Source organism: Crotalus tigris, unplaced genomic scaffold, assembly GCF_016545835.1.
Source record: "Crotalus tigris isolate CLP2741 ecotype Arizona unplaced genomic scaffold, ASM1654583v1 scf7180000020918.170012, whole genome shotgun sequence".
Lineage (NCBI taxonomy): Eukaryota > Metazoa > Chordata > Lepidosauria > Squamata > Viperidae > Crotalus > Crotalus tigris.
In genome coordinates this window covers 47576-65000 of record NW_024098253.1, presented here as the reverse complement: position 1 = coordinate 65000, position 17425 = coordinate 47576, and the positions used below count along the sequence as shown (strand labels likewise).

The window sequence follows — 17425 nt, the reverse complement described above, 5'->3', positions numbered from 1 at the left end:
TTTGTCTCCCTCTTGTGTTCAAATAGCACCACTAAAGGTTTATTAAGTGAATTGCTTACAAGCAATATTCTGTCTATAGCAGTGGTTCTCAACCTGTGGGTCGGGACCCCATTTGGGGTCGAACGACCATTTCACGGGGGTCGCCAAACAAGGCAGCCATTTTCCCCCCTTTTGTTTGTCCATGTCCCTGGTACCCGGTGATGTATAAGTGGTTGGGGGTCACCACAACATGGGGAACTGTATTATGGGGTCGCGGCATTAGAAAGGTTGAGAACCACTGGTCTATAGAGTAGAGTAGAGTAGAGTAGAGTAGAGTAGAGTAGAGTAGAGTAGAGTAGAGTAGAACAGAACGGGACAGAACAGAACAGAATCAATGTTGGAAGTGGTCTTGGAAGTCTTCTAGTCCAGCCCCCTTCTCCAGCAGGAGAACCTATACATCTCAGACAAGTGACTGTCTAGCCTCTTCTTCCAGTTATGGAGCGCCCACGACTTCTGGTGGCAAGCAGTTCCACTGGTTAATTGTCCTCAAAGTTAGGAAGTTTCTCCTTAGTTCCAGGTTGCTTCTCTCTTTGGTCAGTTTCCTACCACTGTTTCTTGTCCTGCGCTCTGGTGATCTGGAGAATAGATAAATGCCCTCTTTGTGGCAGCCCCTCAAATATTGGACCACTGCTATCATGTCACCCCTATTTCTTCTTTTCTTTAGACTAGCCAAGCTCAAGTCTTGCAGCTGTTCTTCATATGTTTTAGTCTCCAGATCTTTGATCATTTTAGTTGCTCTTCTCTGAACTTTTTCCAAAATTGGTTGCAGTATTCCAGGTGTGGTCTTACTAGGGTTTTTATGAAGCAGTGCTAGTACTTCACATGGTCTTGATTCTATGCCTCTGTTTGTACAACTGAGGATTGTATTAACTTTTTGGGCTGCTGCTGCACATAGCTGGCTCATGGTCAAGCATTCGTCCACTCGGACTCCTAAAGTCCCTCTCACATTCTCAGTCATCCAGGTCCTGCCGTAGTTATCCCAAAGTTGTCGCAAGATAACTAGACCTTCTTGTTTTTCTTTTCGTTTTTCAAAAGAAAGTCCAGTTGTCTGCTGAAGAAGCATCTTTGGGAAGCAATATTCTGGTTTTTGACTCCCTCTTGTGGTTAAATAGCAAAACATCCCAACATAGTCAAGAACAGTGGTTCTCAACCTTTTTAATGCTGCGACTCCCAACCGGTCGTAAGTCGAGGACTACTCAACCGGTCGTAAGTCGAGGACTACTCAACTGGCGCAACACCATTTGCAGAATGGGACTTTTGGCGGGCTCAGCAGGGCAGAGACAGCCTGGACAATTCCCATTGGCTTTTGAAAGCCAATAGAATTAGACTCTATTCAAGAGAGTCTATTCTATTGGCTTTCAAAAGCCAATAGAATAAAAGGGAGTAGCACAGCTAAGGAAAAGGGGGAAAAAATGGTGGAGTGCGTTGTTTGGCGACCCCCGTGAAATGGTCGTTCGATCCCAAATGGGGTCCCGACCCACAGGTTGAGAACCACTGGTCAAGAAGCTTTAAGACTGAGGGCCATTTCAGAGTAATCAACTTCAGTTAAAATCAGACTTTTTCCCCTCCCACAATAAACTTCTTTTTTTTTTAAGACAAGTTTTATTGTTTTTTTTTATTTTTAAAACAAAGTACTCAAGGCCCACCGTGGTGTTAGGGTGGCCAAACATCTGCAGACAAAACATACATACATAATTCAATCAATACATCAAATATTCCCTCTCTTTTTCCCTTAAATTCAACCTAAACCTGTTTTTAAAGCTTTATAAATTTACAATACCATAGTCAAAATAACTGTAAGTACAAACATTATCAGTTCGGGTATCCCTTCCAAATATATTCTAATTCCTTAATTTTATCATAGATCTTATTTATTTCTTCTTCCAAATAATATCCCTTATTTATAATAAAATATTAATCCATCCTATACGTATCTAATCCATCCATCCATCAATCTCTTTAAACTGACAAAGTCCAACCTTAAATCATTTCAATCCATTGGACAGAATTCAAATTTTCATCCAGTTAATTTTCATAACTAATAACATCCATGTTATCAGCGCCATTAGTTCCATCCTTCCAAGGTCGGTAAAAAATGGGGACCCAAATTGTTGGGGGTAATATGATGCTGACTCTGTAAACTGCTTAGAGAGGGCTGTAAAGCATTGTGAAGCGGGATATAAGTCTAAAGGCTATTGCTATTGCTATTCTTGTGGAAAACGCAAGGACTCTTACGAATTCCAGAGGGTTTTAGGCAGAGAGATTTATTGCGCAGGTTCAGAAGCAAATAGCAACCAGCAATTCTGAACCCCAAGGGAGGGTTCAGACTTCAGTTTTATACTTTCTTTTTCTCAGGAACAAAGGACTACACACATTGCAATACACGTTGTAATACCTTAGGTCCGTTTCTCACGGGTATACAATGGAGAGAGTTTGCTACATACATTGTATCCAAGTGCAATGCACATTAGGTTAGTCCAGTGGTTCTCAACCTTTTAAATGCCGCGACCCCCAACCGGTCGTAAGTCGAGGACTAAACTGGTCGTAAGTCGAGGACTACCCAACCGGTTGTAAGTCGAGGATTTTCCCTGCCCGGGAGCGCCGGGCATATGTGGTGCCGCCCTCTGCACCGGCCGAGGCATAGCTGGCAAGCGGCAGAGATGGAGCAGGCCGACCACCGGCTGGGCCACCAGCTGGCCCAGCCCAAAGGAGGTAAGGCCCCCGCCGGAAAAAGGGAAAAAAATGGCGGACAGCCTTGCTTGACGACCCCCGTGAAATGGTCGATCGACCCCAAATGGGGTCGCGACCCATAGGTCGAGAACCGCTGGGTTAGTCACATACTACTGACACAGCATTATTCCAGTAATCATGCAGACACATCATTATTCTAGTGGTTTTTCATTATTCCACATTACTATAAAGGGGTGTGGTGGCTCTGTCAGTCAGCAAGGCTGAGGTCAAGACCCAGATACTGCGTGATGGGGTGAGCTCCAGCTCCTGCTCACCTAGCAGTTAAAATGCAAGTAGATAAATAGGTACCACTTTGCTGGGAACCCGTCCGGGGATGAGAGAGGAGCCCGCATTGGATGCCCCCAAGCAATGGTGACATCGCCAGTGAATACGTCTCGACTTCAAAATGCCTTGGCTGCTGTTTCCAGGTCCCAACAGCAGCCAAATATCCGATTCAGTAGACCCCTGGCTTTTTATAAATCATCATATACTAAATACCAAGCCCAGGTCCCAGTAATAGAGTAACAGAGTTGGAAGGAACCTTGGAGGTCATCTAGTCCAACCCCCTGCCCAAGCAGGAGACCCTACCCCATTTCTGACAGATGGCAGTCCAGTCTTTTCTTGAAAGCTTCCAGCGATGAAGCTCCCACAAACTTCTGAAGGCAACTTCTGTTCCACTGGTGGTGTCAACGCTGCAAATATTGTATATTCTTGCTTTTGACAATATGTAGAATTGTCTGGTAATTATGGGATTAATACAGAGCAGAAGGGGCGTTGGGGGTAAAGCCCGGGAAAGAAAGAGGAAGAAAACATTTGACCTTCACACTAATTGGATAATGTGAGATATGACGGCTAATTTAGGGAGGGAACATGCGGATAATTTAACTGCTCAGAGGCAGAGAACTTAGATCCTAGCATCCCTCCGTTGTGCCTGTGCCGACATTTTGTAACAATAAAAGACTTTTAGGAAAATCAATGCCTGGAAGTTCTTTGGAATGTTTCATTAGCCGGAACCGCAACAGGTGGATTGTTCTCACTGTCAGAAAATGTCTTTATTTCTAGCTTGAATCTCTCCTTGATCAATTTCCATCCGTTATTCCATGTCTGGCTTTCAGGTGCTTTAGAAAATAGATTGTCCCACTCCTCTCTGTGACAGCCCCCCAAATATTGGAAGACTGCTATCATGTTTCCCCTGGTCCTTGTCTCCACTAGACTAGCCATGCCCAGTTATTATAACTCAGTGGTTCTCAACCTTTTTAATGCCGTGACCCCCAACCAGGCGTAAGTCGAGGACTACCCAACCGGTTGTAAGTCAAAGACTTTCCCTGCCCGAGAGCACCATGCATGCGTGGTGCCGCCCCCTGTGCCGGCCGAGGCGTAGCTGGAGAGCGGCAGAGACGGCGCAGGCCGACCACTGGCTGGGCCACCAGCTGGCCCAGCCCAAGGGAGGTAAGGCACCCGTCAGGCTCCATGCGTGCCAGCAACCTTCCCTGCGCCCGCCAGCCTCCCACCTCCCACCCCTGGCCCTCTTTTACTTACGTTTTTAGTAGTTGCTCAGCAGGGAGGGGTGGAAACTTCCAGACAGCTCGCCTTCGCTGCAGACAACTTGCAGCACTGTTTGCAGAATGGGACTTTTGGCGGGCTCAGCAGGGCAGAGACAGCCTGAACAATTCCTATTGGCTTTTGAAAGCCAATAGAATTAGACTCTATTCAAGAGAGTCTATTCTATTGGCTTTCAAAAGCCAATAGAATAAAAGGGAGTAGCACAGCTAAGGAAAAGGGGGAAAAATGGCAGACTGCGTTGTTTGGTGACCCCCGTGAAATGGTCGTTCTACCCCAAATGGGGTCCCGACCCACAGGTTGAGAACCACTGTTATAACTGTTCTTCATATGTTTTAGCCTCCAGTCTCCTGATCATCTTTGTGGCTCTTCTCTGCACTGTTTCTAGAGTCTCAACATCTTGTTTATAGTGTGGAGACCAAAATTGGTTGCAGCTAGATATGGCCTTACTATGGCTTTATAGAGTGGTATTAGTACCTCACGTGATCTTGATTGAATCCCTCTCTTAATGCAACTTGGGATCGCGTTGGCTTTTGGGGCAGCCATTTTGCCCATCCTTTGGTTGAACCTTCAAGTCAAGTTGATCGGAGTCAACCAATCAACCAGTGGATGTGACTCTATGAATGTCTATGGCCTCTTTTACTGGATATCGGTCACTTACATAAAAACTGAAACTTAGGAATCGGTCCAACTTGACAAGGAGGAAATGAGAGTTCCTCTTTTGCTCCATCTGTGGGAGGAAAGACCTAGTAGGCAAGATATAAAGTCATCCCAGATGTTTCTCCTGCTGCTGTCGGCATGGCTGCCTTGAGGTGCTTCAGGAGCATCCCTGGTCCTCTTCAGCTGCTGCTGCTGCTACTTCTGCAAAATCTGGGTGAGTGTTGACAATTGAGATCAGGCAGGCTCCATTCTCAGATTTACAACTGGAATAAAATCCAGGCTGCTTCATATATGTGGCACTGTTCTGAAGGTGAGCAGAGATGAACAGATGCCCCAGCAAAGCCCAGTCCCAGATGTTAGATTTGGGAAAGGCTTTTGAGAAGATTTCTTCCATTGATGCCCATCCCAAGTGCCTAGAAGGTGAACAGGTGAGGAAGAATATCAGAGATTGGAAGTTCTGGAGATCAACTTGGACCACCTGGTTTGATTTAGTCCTTGAAGTGAAGGATAGAATAGAATAACAGAATTGGAAGGGACCTTGGAGGTCTTCTAGTCCAACCTCCTGCTCAGGTATAGCAAACCTATACCATTTCAGGCAGATGATTGTCCAATCTCTTTTTTAAAACTTCCAGTGTTGGAGCATTCACAACTTCTGGAGGCAAAGCTGTTCCACTGGTTAATTGTTCTCACTGTCAGGAAGTTTCTCCTTAGTTCCAGGTTGCTTCTCTCCTTGGTTAGTTTCCATCCGTTGCTTCTTGACCCGCCTTCTGGTGCTTTGGGGAATAGCTTGACTCCCTCTTCTTTGTGGTAGCCCCTGAGATATTGGAACACTGCTATCATGTCCCCCCTCATCCTTCTCTTCATTAAAGACCCAATTCTAGCAAGAACTTTGTGGAGTGGAGAAGCAGTACTGTGGAGTCCTTGATGCTCTTTGAGCATCGGTGGTTTCCTGCAGACATTTCATTGCCCAACTAGGGAACATCTTCAGTGCTAGAAGGGAGTGGGGTTTGTGGCAAGGGGTGGAAGGAGGAGGAGGAGGAGGAGGAGGAGGAGGAGGAGGAGGAGGAGGAGGAGGAGGAGGAGGAGGAGGATTGTGGGATCCTTGGTGCTCTCTGAATTTGATTGTTTTCTTGCAGTTGTTTCATGACCCAACTAAGGAACATCATCAGTGCTAGAAGTGGTGGGGTTTGTGGTGTGGAGGAGGAGAAAGATAATAGTAGTAAAGTTGGAAGGGACCTTAGAGGTCATCTAGTCCAACCCCCTGCTCAGGCAGGAAACCCTACACCATTTCGGACAAATGGCTGTCCAGTCTCTTCTTAAAAATTGTAATTGTATTGTATTGTATTGTAATAATACAATAAAAATTGTAAAAATTAATAATTGTAGTGTCCTTGATGCTCTCTGAGCTTTGCTGGTTTGCTGCATACATTTCATGACCCAGCTAGGGAACATCATCAGTGCTAAAAGAGAGTAGGGTTTCTCTCTGTTTATGTACACTGGCTTGTTCTATCAGTGTTGGTGGATGTGTTTCTGCTGGTTGTTTGATTGGACTGTTGTTTACTGTTAGCTTGTTTGTCTGAGATTGGGATATTGTTCATGGCTTGATTGTGGGCTTAGTATTCATCTTGGTGTTTAATCTTGGCTTATGGTCCCCGATAGGATCAAATTAAGGCCAGCTGATTTCATAAACAGAGCCCACCAATTTGTACTACCCTCCCCTCGTCTGACTGACAGGTTGTTAAGTGTTGAAGATGAAAGAAGAGATTTTTTTAAAATCCATTGATTTCCAAGTCATCCTTCAGGCTGGACTCCACAATTTTGTAAAAAGAGAATTATGAGCAGTGACCAGGCAAGGAAAAGCAGTCAGGGAAGCAGGATCGTCAGCAGATGTTGATCGTCCTCCTTCCGGTAGTAGTTTAGGGGCTCCCAAAGGTGCTTTTTTTTTTCGGGAGGCAACTGGACTTTCTTGTTTTAATAATGATGATGATGATGATAATAATAAAGTTGGATGGGACCCTGGAGGTCATCTAGTCCAACCCCCTGCTCAGGCAGGAAACCCTATACCATTTCAGACAAATGGCTGTCCAGTCTCTTCTTAAAAACTTCTAGGGTTGGAGCATTCACCACTTCTGGAGGCAGGTAGTTCCACTGGTTAATTGTTCTAACTGTCAGGAAGTTTCTCCTTAGTTCTAGGTTGCTTCTCTCCTTGATGAGTTTCCATCCATTGCTTCTTGTCCTGCCTTCAGGCACTTTGGATAATATGATAATAATAATAATAATAATAATAATAATAATAATAATAATAATAGAAACACCATTGGCATTGACAAATTTGCTATTAGTCAATTGCAAAAGGTGGCCTTACTAGGAACTGCTTCCATCCTGCAACGATATCTGTAATACCATCAAACATCCACATCTGCCTATCCCAGGTTCTGGGTAAGGACTCGATAGGTAGACAAAATGCCAAATCCAGTCTGAACATCTGGCTGACTGTGTGATGATCCTCAATAATAATAAAAATAAAGTTGGAAAGGACCTTGGAGGGCATCTAGTCTATCCCCCTGCTTAGGGAGGTAACCCTACACCATTTCAGACAAATGGCTGTCCAGTCTCTTCTTAAAAACTTCTAGTGTTGGAGCATTCACCGCTTCTGGAGGCAGGTTGTTCCACTGGTTAATTGTTCTAACTGTCAGGAAGTTTCTCCTTAGTTCCAGGTTGCTTCTCTCCTTACTTAGTTTCCACCCGTTGCTTGTTGTCCTGCCTTCAGGCACTTTGGAGAATAGCTTGACTCCCTCTTCTTTGGGGCAGCCCCTGAGATATTGGAAGACTGCTATCATGTCCCCCCTCGTCCTTCTCTTCGTTAAACTAGACATACCCAATTCCAGCAACCGTTCCTTATATGTTTTAGCCTCCAGTCCCCTAATCATCCTTGTTGCTCTTCTCAGTACTTTTTCTAGAATCTCAACAACTTTTTTATATCGTGGTGACCAAAACGTCTTCTTTGAAGATGTTTCGCTTCTCATCCAAGAAGCTTCTTCAGCTCTGACTGACTGTTTGGGTTTAGGGGCTATTACTTAATGCTGAAGGGGGCAATGCTCCCCCTTGAATTCTGCAATGTGTCACAAAAGTCTTTTAAAAAGTTTAACCTGTGACCCCAATTTCTAGCTCTATGAATGCATGCATGATGCTGTCTAAAGCCTACATGCTTTGATTTAGCCTCGGCCCAAGCTGCGACTTTAACACATGGCATCCTCCCCTTTTAAAATTTGGGATTCTGGTTTCAAAGTGGGTGGTTTTGCACTTTTCCCAACTCTGATATCAACATCTACATCTATATATCTATATATTACTAAATCTGCCCTGTTCGTCTTTGTGTATCTATTAACTGGGTGCAACAGCGCACCATAGGGTGATCTTGATTCTATGCCTCTGTTTATAAACCAAGGACTGTATTAGCTTTTTTGGCTGCTGCTGCACACAGCTGGCTCATGTTTAAGTGATCACCTACTAGGACTCCAAGGTCCCTCTCACAGTTACTGTTTTTGAGCCATGTTTCACTTAATCTCTACTTGTACTTTGGGTTTTTTTTCCCTGCCTAAGTGTAAAACCTTGCTTTTCTCCACATTAAACTTCATTTTGTTGCATAGGGCCCATTGTTCAAGTTGGTCAAGATCTTTTTGGATCCTGAACTTGTCTTCTGGGGTGTTGGCTACTCCTGCCAGCTTGGTGTCATCTGCAGATTTGATGAGTTCCCCTTCTATTCCCTCGTAAGTCATTGATGAAGATGTTGAAGAGTCCTGGGCCTAAGACGGAGCCTTGTGGTATCCCATTGCTTACTTCCCTCCATGTACAGGAGATGTAGTATTATCAAGGACTACTCTTTGAGCACAGTTTGTCAGCCAGTTACAAATCCATCTGGTGGTGATGCTAGTGGTGATGCTAGATGACCTAATGGGAATATATGCAATGACAAATATTAGCATTATGAATAGAATAGAATAGAACAGAACAGAACAGCATAGAATAGAATAGAATAGAATAGAATAGAATAGAATAGAATAGAATAGAATAGAATAGAATAGAATAGAATAGAAAATATGGAACGGAATAGAATGGAATGGAACGGAACAGAATAGAATATACGGAATGGAATGAAATGAAATGGAATAGAATAGAATAGAATGAAGAGAGATTGGAATAGAATTGAATTGAATATAGAATAGAATAGAACAGAACAGAACAGAACAGAATAGAATAGGGCTGGAAGGGACCTTGGAGGTCTTCTAGTCCAGGGCTTTTCAACCTTTTCACCCATTGTACCACTTTTAGGATATGGTAACATCCGAGGACCACCAGTCGCCTAGCAAGGTGTCAAAAACTTGATGCCCCCCCCCCCAAAAAGGAAAAAAGTGATGAAGTACAGGTAGTCCTCGACTTACAACAGTTTGCTTAGTGACTGTTCGAAGTTACAAGGGCACTGAAAAAGGTGCCCCCCAAGCCACAGCCGAACAAGACCCCTGCCTGCCCGCCCGGTGGCGCTCTTCCTCCTGTCCGAGGTTTTCATTATTGTGAGCATTTCTGTTGAGGATTGGCAGCAGGGGTGGTGTGGAGGGGTGTTTGGTTTTTATTCCGACCATCTGCTGGGTGGTTGCAGCAGGTTTTGGTCACTCCACATGACCCTGGGACACTGTGACCGTCATAAATATGAATCAGTTGCCAAGCCTCTGAATGTAAATCACAAGACCCTGGAGAGGCTGCAACATTCCAGCTGATCGATGCTTCTTTTGGGCTCAGCAGAAGCGCCAGGATCAGTGCTGCTTTCCAACTGATTGGTGCTTCTTAAGGGCTCAGCAGAAGCACCAGGATCAGCACTGAGCTCCAGTTGGAGCCTGGCGCTGATCCTGACACTTCCACTGAGCCCTGACAGCCCCGAAGAAGCGCCGATCAGCTGGAAAGCGGCACTGAACCTGGCGCTTCCACTGACCCCTGACAGCCCTGCAGCTCCAGCCATCTCTCGCTTAGGCTTGTGCAGTGCTACCACTGGTTCAGCTCATTCCCCTCCTACACTACCACTTTTCTAGGATGGTCACGTACCATCTGTCAGGTGCCAATGTACCACAGGTGGTACCCGTACCACTGGTTGAAAAGCCCTGTTCTAGTCCAGCCCCCTGCTCAAGCAGGAGAACCTATACCATCTCAGATGGGTGATTGCCCAGTCTCTTCTTGAAAATTTCAAAGGATGGAGCGCCCACGATTTTGTAGAAAGAAAAATCATCAGGTCCAGTTCCAAGCTGGGGGTAAACCAAATTGGAGGATAAGACACTGGAAGCAAAATGGAGGCTGGCTGTTTGGAAAGAAACCAGTTCTGTTTGAGCAGAACCACCAGCAGCATGTGGTTCTGGGACAGCTGACAAAATGGAGTTGATAGTCGATGGGTTTTTAATACCTTCTTAGACTTTGTATTTGAGATACCTGTTCCTGTCTGAATACTTTGACCTGAGCTTTTGGTATTCTAATTGTGGTGGGTTAATCCTATTAACTCCTAAAGGTCATGTTCCTGTCCTTTGGAGCTGGGTGGGGGAATGTAGCTTTTAGGAGTCTTTGTTTTTCTAATCCCATCAGCTCCAGGTTTCCTGGCCCCAGTTTCCCTGCCTGGATTAGAAAATCTGCATTTCTAAAGAATGTCCGCCTCAGTTTCTGTTTGGGGCAGAGAGACTGGAGGCAGGAGGGGGAGACTGGGGCTGGTTTTCTGCCTCCAGTAAGATTTTTCTCCATTATTTCTTTGGGGAAATACACTATTCTTCCCCCAAAATATTTCCTTCTCTAGGCATGTGGGTGGGTGCTGACTTTCTACACTACAAATAGATATGATTCATTGAGCTGGAACTTACGAGATCTAGTGTGGAGGGACATCCCCACTTACAACATAAAGAAACCAAATTCACTAGGCATTTTAGTTATAACAATCTCCTTTCCTGAGGCACAATCACAGAATAACACAGCTATAAGGGACCTTGGAGGTCTTCTAGTCCAACCCCCTGCTCAAGCAGGAGACCCTTTAAATTGAGGATGAAGGTTTGTTCTCCGAGCTTATGGGTTGGTTTCCGAACGTCCCATTACCAGCTAGATAACATCTTCAACGGAGTTTAGGGGGTGTCAATGTCGGTGTTCTTCTGTTTATAAGGGCTTCAGGGGTGGGTGTGTTGAGTGAAAGTCTTGTAATGGGTCTTGTGATGGACCAGGTCATCAGTAAATCTTGTGATGGGTCTTGTGATGAGGAGGTTACATAAGATCGAGGTCACTGGGGTCATTTTTGTAATGTGACCAAAACTGGATACAGGGTCTTTCTAAGGATGTTCCACTGCAGCATTTATTACAAAGAGTTGCCAGGAAGAGAATTCTAAAAATTTCTAAAAATGACACTACAGAACTTGTGTGTAGGCAAAGCTTACGGATCATACCCACAGATTAATTTTTCTGACTGTCTGGAAATTCCTCCTTAGTTCCAATACCATTTCGGACAAATGGCTGTCCAGTCTCTTCTTAAAAACTTCCAGGGTTGGAACATTCACCGCTTCTGGAGGCAGGCTGTTCCACTGGTTAATTGTTCTCACTGTCAGGAAGTTTCTCCTTAGTTCTAGATTGCTTCTCTCCTTGATCAGTTTCCATCCGTTGCTTCTTGTCCTGCCTTCAGGTGCCTTGGAGAATAGCTTGACTCCCTCTTCTTTGGGGCAGCCCCTGAGATATTGGAAGACTGCTATCATGTCCCCCCTCGTCCTTCTCTTTGTTAAACTAGACATGCCCAATTCCAGCAACCGTTCCTTATATGTTTTAGCCTACAGTCCCCTAATCATCTTTGTTGCTCTTCTCTGCACTCTTTCCGGAGTCTCAGCATCTTTAGTTTCCATCCGTTGCTTCTTGTCCTGCCTTCAGGTGCTTTGGAGAAGAGGTTGACACCCCCCCTTTCTCTGTGGCAACCCCTCAAATATGGGAAGACAGTTATCAAATTCCCCCTAATCCTTCTCTTCTAGACTGACCCAGACTGTATCCTGCAACATGATCCTGGGACACGTATATTTGCCATCTTTCATAATCAGCTATTACTAATAGCTTAACGCCCTTAAGCATAAACAAAGAAAAACTGGGAAACAAAATAATCTGAGACAAATATAAATGTATGCCAAAGCCAGTGGGCAAGGAACTTGGGATATAATGTCATGCTTGAACAACGGGAGAATTTGTGGATGAAAGGTTTAAGATTTACACCAAATTATAATCTAAAAGAAAACGTCTATGACATGATGTATCGTTGGTATTTAACACCAGATAAGTTGTCCAGAATGTATAAAGGTATTTCAAATGAATGTTGGACATTCAAATGTAAAGGTCCTTTTATTATTCATGGGGGACATGTGATAAAGCAAAGAAATATTGAAGTAGGATTCACATCTTAACACAGAAAATTCTCAAAGTGAATATAAAGATAAAACCAGAAACTTTTCTTTTGAGTTTAATGGAAAAAAGAACTTTCATGCAAAACTCGCCCACCATATAAATTAGCCCTCTGCAAGGCAATAATTCAAAACTGGTCAGGAATCCAAAACAGTTGGTCATAGTCCAGAAGGATTGCATTCAGGAAATGCAAATAATTCTGTTCTCCGAAGGGGCACCACCAATGATCCTTTGTGTCCAGAAGAGTGGTGACCACTTTCTAGAGGAAACCTAGTTACAAAAGTGTCTCTTTTTATTTCAGTTGTTACAGGACAGAAAACGGAGGTAACACAACTTCCGGAAACTGTATCGGTGAAAGCTGGAGACAGCCTCACTCTAAAATGTACATGGACTGGGGCAAATTTACTTGGAGGCGTGCGGTGGTTCAAAGGTCTGGACAGAAACCAGCCCCCCATTTACAGCGATAAAGTAGGTGCTTCCAACCGGGGGGTGAGGCTCATCCCAAGATCCAACACGGACTTCAGCATCAACATCCCAAACATCCGTCCTGAAGATGCCGGAACGTACTATTGTGTGAAGTTCAGGACAGGGATCCCAGAGAGAGAACTGGCTTCGGGGAAAGGCACTGTGGTCTCCGTAATTGGTAGGTGGGGCTCTCCGATTTGATTTCTGGGGATGGAGGGAGATGTTCCCAGTCAATCGAGAGACGTATAAGATTAAATCTCATGTTCTGAAGTTGGATGTCATGGTTCCAACAGATGTTACTCCTCAAAGAACTTCGAGGCATTGTTTACCTTAAAGAATCTTTATACTAAATAACGTGGCTTCGGTATGTACATGGTCGGAGCCAAAATCTGAATTCTCCTCCCCTAAACACATAGTATCGAAGCACAATTCCCTCCTCCAATTAACAGTTATAAATCAAATTCTCCAATTAGTTTGAAATGCAAACCTTCCCTCCAGTTTCACAACCCGCCATTTCTTATCTTCTCTTATTTCAAACAACTTTGAACAATACTCTACTGCAGTGGTTCTCAACCTGTGGGTTGGGACCCCATTTGGGGTCGAACGACCATTTCACGGGGGTCGCCAAACAACGCAGTCCGCCATTTTTTCCCCCTTTTCCTTAGCTGTGCTACTCCCTTTTATTCTATTGGCTTTTGAAAGCCAATAGAATAGATTATCTTGAATAGAGTCTAATTCTATTGGCTTTCAAAAGCCAATCGGAATTGTCCAGGCTGTCTCTGCCCTGCTGAGCCCGCCAAAAATCCCATTCTGCAAACGGTGCTGCACCAGTTGAGTAGTCCTCGACTTATGACTGGTTGGGGGTCGCGACATTAAAAAGGTTGAGAACCACTGCTCTACTGTGATGTTGTTATGTCTAACTAATCCCCATACACATTCTTCCCCCTCCCCCCCAGTTCCATTTAATTCTAACTCTAAAAGTAATACACAGGTTAAAGCGAAAATGGCTGCATCTTCATATATTGTCAAAGCAACAACATCCGATGTTAGCAGCGTTGACATTGAGTCTCTCCAACCAAACACAGCCTTGTTGCTTCCTGTATTATCTCTGAGGAACGTCAACTGATATCTCTCTCTACTTTCTCCCTCAGCCAAGCCATCCCAGCCTGTGGTTCGTGGCCCCACAAGAAGAGTCGTGGTAGGGTCTCGGGCCTCCTTCAACTGCTCCACAGAGGGATTCTCCCCCCAGGAGATCACAGTCAGCTGGTTGAAGGACGGGAACAAAATACAGGCTGGCCAGACCAACATCCTGAATTCCGATGGAACAGAGAGCATCTCGTACCAAGCAGAGAACACGGTGGAAATCCCGCTGGAGCAAGGAGATGTGAGGTCTCAGCTGACCTGCCAGATCCAACACAGATCGTTGGATGGTCCTCTCCAGCAGGCCTTCCCACTCGGTGATGTCCTAAGAGGTAGGTGAGCTCTGGGTTGCAGAAAGGGACCAGGCCATGGAGTCTGGATCTGGTAAGGGCTCATCATGGCAGAGGGAATAACACCAGGAAGAACCACGTTTTCATCCCACGGAAGCCCACTAAGACCAGTCACGCTTTCTCAGCCCAAGCTCCCTCACCGAGCTGTGATTATGGGGAAGAGGTCTTTAGAAGGACCTTCCACCTCTGCTCTTTCTTTGGGGACTTGGGTCAAATTGAGTTCCCAACTGGTGAGACATATTTTGATCCTAATTGTTCTGGAATCATTTCCTCAAAGCCACAATCGGAGAGCTGAACCAGTTGGTCTTCCAGCCCCTTCTGCATGCAGGAACCACGAGTCTGAAGCTCTTCTGACTGATCTCTTTGGCTTTCTTTGCTCAGTTCCTCCCAAAGTCCATCTTGAGACCAGTCCACCTTCTCCCGTCCAGCCGAACGCCACTGTGACGGTCACTTGCCACGCAGAAAGTTTTTATCCAGACGATGCAGAAGTGGAGTTGTTTACTAAGGCTCTCCCAAGCAGAAAAGGAACTGTTGGCCCGAGGACCCCGAATCCAGATGGGACCTTTTCCCTCAAGAGTCACCTGGAGATGGTGGCCACCGAAGACAGAAATTCCTCCATGTTCCTTTGCCAGCTCCAGCATAATTCCCAGCCTCTGGTCAACGAAACCACCATGCTCCTCATTATGAGCCAACTTAAAGGAAGTAAGTGTCCTTTGTTTTCTTTTGAGCATTTGCTGGTTTACACCTTGCAGATTTTCCCTTCATTTTTCAGATTAAGATTAGATTGAACTACTCCTTAATATATTATATTTTAAGCTATCTTTCTTTAAGGTTTTAAGATACTGGACCTCAAGAAGGAATGGTTAGTTACATATGGAGCCCCTTCCCAGGAATATTTGTATTTGAGGGTGGAGGTTTGTTCTCCGAGTTTGTGGGTTGGTTTCCAAACGATTCATTACCAGGCTAGGTAACATCTTCAGCAGAGTTTAGGGCAGGGGTCGGCAACCTTAAACACTCAAAGAGCCACTTGGACCCATTTCCCACAGAAAAGAAAACACTGGGAGCTGCAAAACCCGCGTGCATGCGCGTGCACGCATGCAGGAGGGGGGGGCTTGATTGAAGAGTTTAATTAAAAAGAAATAGAGGCTGCTGTGCATGAGTTCTCTCTCTCTCTCTCTCCCTTTCTCCCTCTCTCTCTGTCTCTACCCTCTCTCTCTCCCTCTCTCCAATCTTTTGATCACCTGGCAAGCTGGCTTCACGCTGTTCTCCAACAAGCTGACACACATTCTTATTGGGCTGGCTCTCTCCTGCCCTTGGTCTGCCAGTCCTCTTCCCCCACTAAGTAAGAGAGAAAAAGAGAGATAGAAACAGAGAGACAGAGAGAGATGAGAGAGAGCTGCTGCTTTCTGCTTTCTGCTGCTTCCTGCTTCCTGTGGAGATGCAGCAAAGGCAGGAGCCCCACCCAATAAGCTTGTCAGCTTGTCAGAGAACAGCGTGAGGCCACTCTCTTTTTTACACATACACACAGAGAGAGAGAGAGAGAGAGAGAAGGGAAGTGCAAGTGCCTGTCTCTGTCTCTCTCTCTCTCTGCAAATGGCGGAGGAGGCTGGGAGCCGCAGGAGAAGGCTCAAAGAGCCACATGCGGCCGGAACCGCGGGTTGCCAACCTGTGGTTTAGGGGATGTCTATGTTGGTGTTCTGTTTATAAGTGCTTCAGGTGTGGGTGTGTCAAGTGGGGGTCTTGCGATGGGTCAGGGATGGGTCATCACTTAGAGGCTTGGGATAGGTCTTGTGATGAGGAGGTTACATCAGGTCAGGGTCCTTGATAGGTGAACTGCTGATTGAGGGAGGATTGTGCGGGATGGTTGAGGGTCAGTGTTGTCTCTGGTTGGCTGTGTGATTGATTTGGATCCTGAGGGGTTCATAGGCTGGTTGTAGGTTGACATGTCTGTGGATGGAATTGCTTGTGGAGGGCCAGGATTTGATGAACTCACGAGTGTGGTGGGTGGTAGCATGGCCGATGATTTTTGTGCTGCTCCAATTGAACTGGTGTTGTTTGGTGTCAATGTGGCTAGAGATTAAGGATTTGGGATTGTGGCATTTGACTGCCAGCGGTATTCATGGATTCCACTTTTTAATTGATGTGATAGCATCACATACCTCCTATACCTCCTCCGTCATTTACAGAGAGACAGAGAGAGACAGAGGCACTTGCGCTTCCTCTCTCTCTCTCTCTCTCTCTCTCTCTCTCTCTCTCTCTCTCTCTCCCTGTGTGTGTGTAAAAAAAAGAGTGGCCTCATGCTGTTCTCCAACAAGCTGACAAGCTTATTGGGTGGGGCTCCTGCCTTTGCTGCCTCGCCGCAGGAGACAGAAAAGCATGAAGCCAGCTTCCCAGGTGAGCGGAAGATTGGAGTGAGGGAGAGAAGGGGGAGAGAGAGGGAGGGAGACAAAGAGAGGGAGAGGGAGGGAGGGAGGGGGAGAGAGAGAGAAAGAGAGAGAGAACTCATGCACAGCAACCTCTATTTCTTTTTAATTAAACTCTTCAATCAAGCTCCCCCACCTCATGCATGCATGCGAGCATGTGCGCCCACAACCTTTACAGCCCCCACTGTTTTCTTTTCTCTGGGAAACGGGTCCAAGTGGCTCTTTGAGTGTTTAAAGTTGCCGACCCCTGGGCTAGACATACCCAATTCCTGCAACTGTTCTTCATATATTTTAGTCTCCAGGCCCCTAATCATCTTTGTTGCTCTTCTCTGCTCTCTTTCCAAAGTCTCAACATCTTTTTTATAAGGTGATGTCCAAAACTGGATGCAGCATTCCAGGTGTGACCTTACTCTCTGTAGATGGAATGAACATGGCTGATCTTATGCAGCGGAGTTTATAAAACCTATAGGGGGGAAAGGGTCTACCATCTTCATGTTTTTGATCGCACTCTGATGAGACCCTTGATACTAATCTGGAATACTTACGATGGAGCAAGCTTTATTTTATCTGTAAAATTTATTGGCCACCCACCTTACCCAGGGC

The 17425-nt window shown here is 45.4% G+C and overlaps 1 protein-coding gene across 1 annotated transcript; it reads left to right on the top strand.

Moving 5' to 3' along the window:
- Positions 1–12209: 12209 nt before the first annotated feature.
- On the top strand, positions 12210–15176 carry LOC120319653 (signal-regulatory protein beta-1-like). Its single transcript, XM_039368730.1, has 5 exons — positions 12210–12300; positions 12746–13087; positions 14061–14381; positions 14781–15101; positions 15172–15176. Exons 1-5 carry the CDS (start codon positions 12210–12212, stop codon positions 15174–15176), a joined length of 1080 nt encoding a protein of 359 aa, XP_039224664.1.
- Positions 15177–17425: the final 2249 nt, after the last annotated feature.

What these genes read in the sequence shown, in the direction of transcription:
- LOC120319653 (XM_039368730.1), top strand. Translation starts at nt 12,210, where the DNA reads ATGCTTGAACAACGGGAGAATTTGTGGATGAAAGGTTTAAGATTTACA. An exon ending in CGTCTATGACATGATGTATC is followed by an intron (nt 12,301 to 12,745) that starts GTTGGTATTTAA and finishes TTTTTATTTCAG; the next exon opens with TTGTTACAGGACAGAAAACG. An exon ending in ACTCGGTGATGTCCTAAGAG is followed by an intron (nt 14,382 to 14,780) that starts GTAGGTGAGCTC and finishes TTCTTTGCTCAG; the next exon opens with TTCCTCCCAAAGTCCATCTT.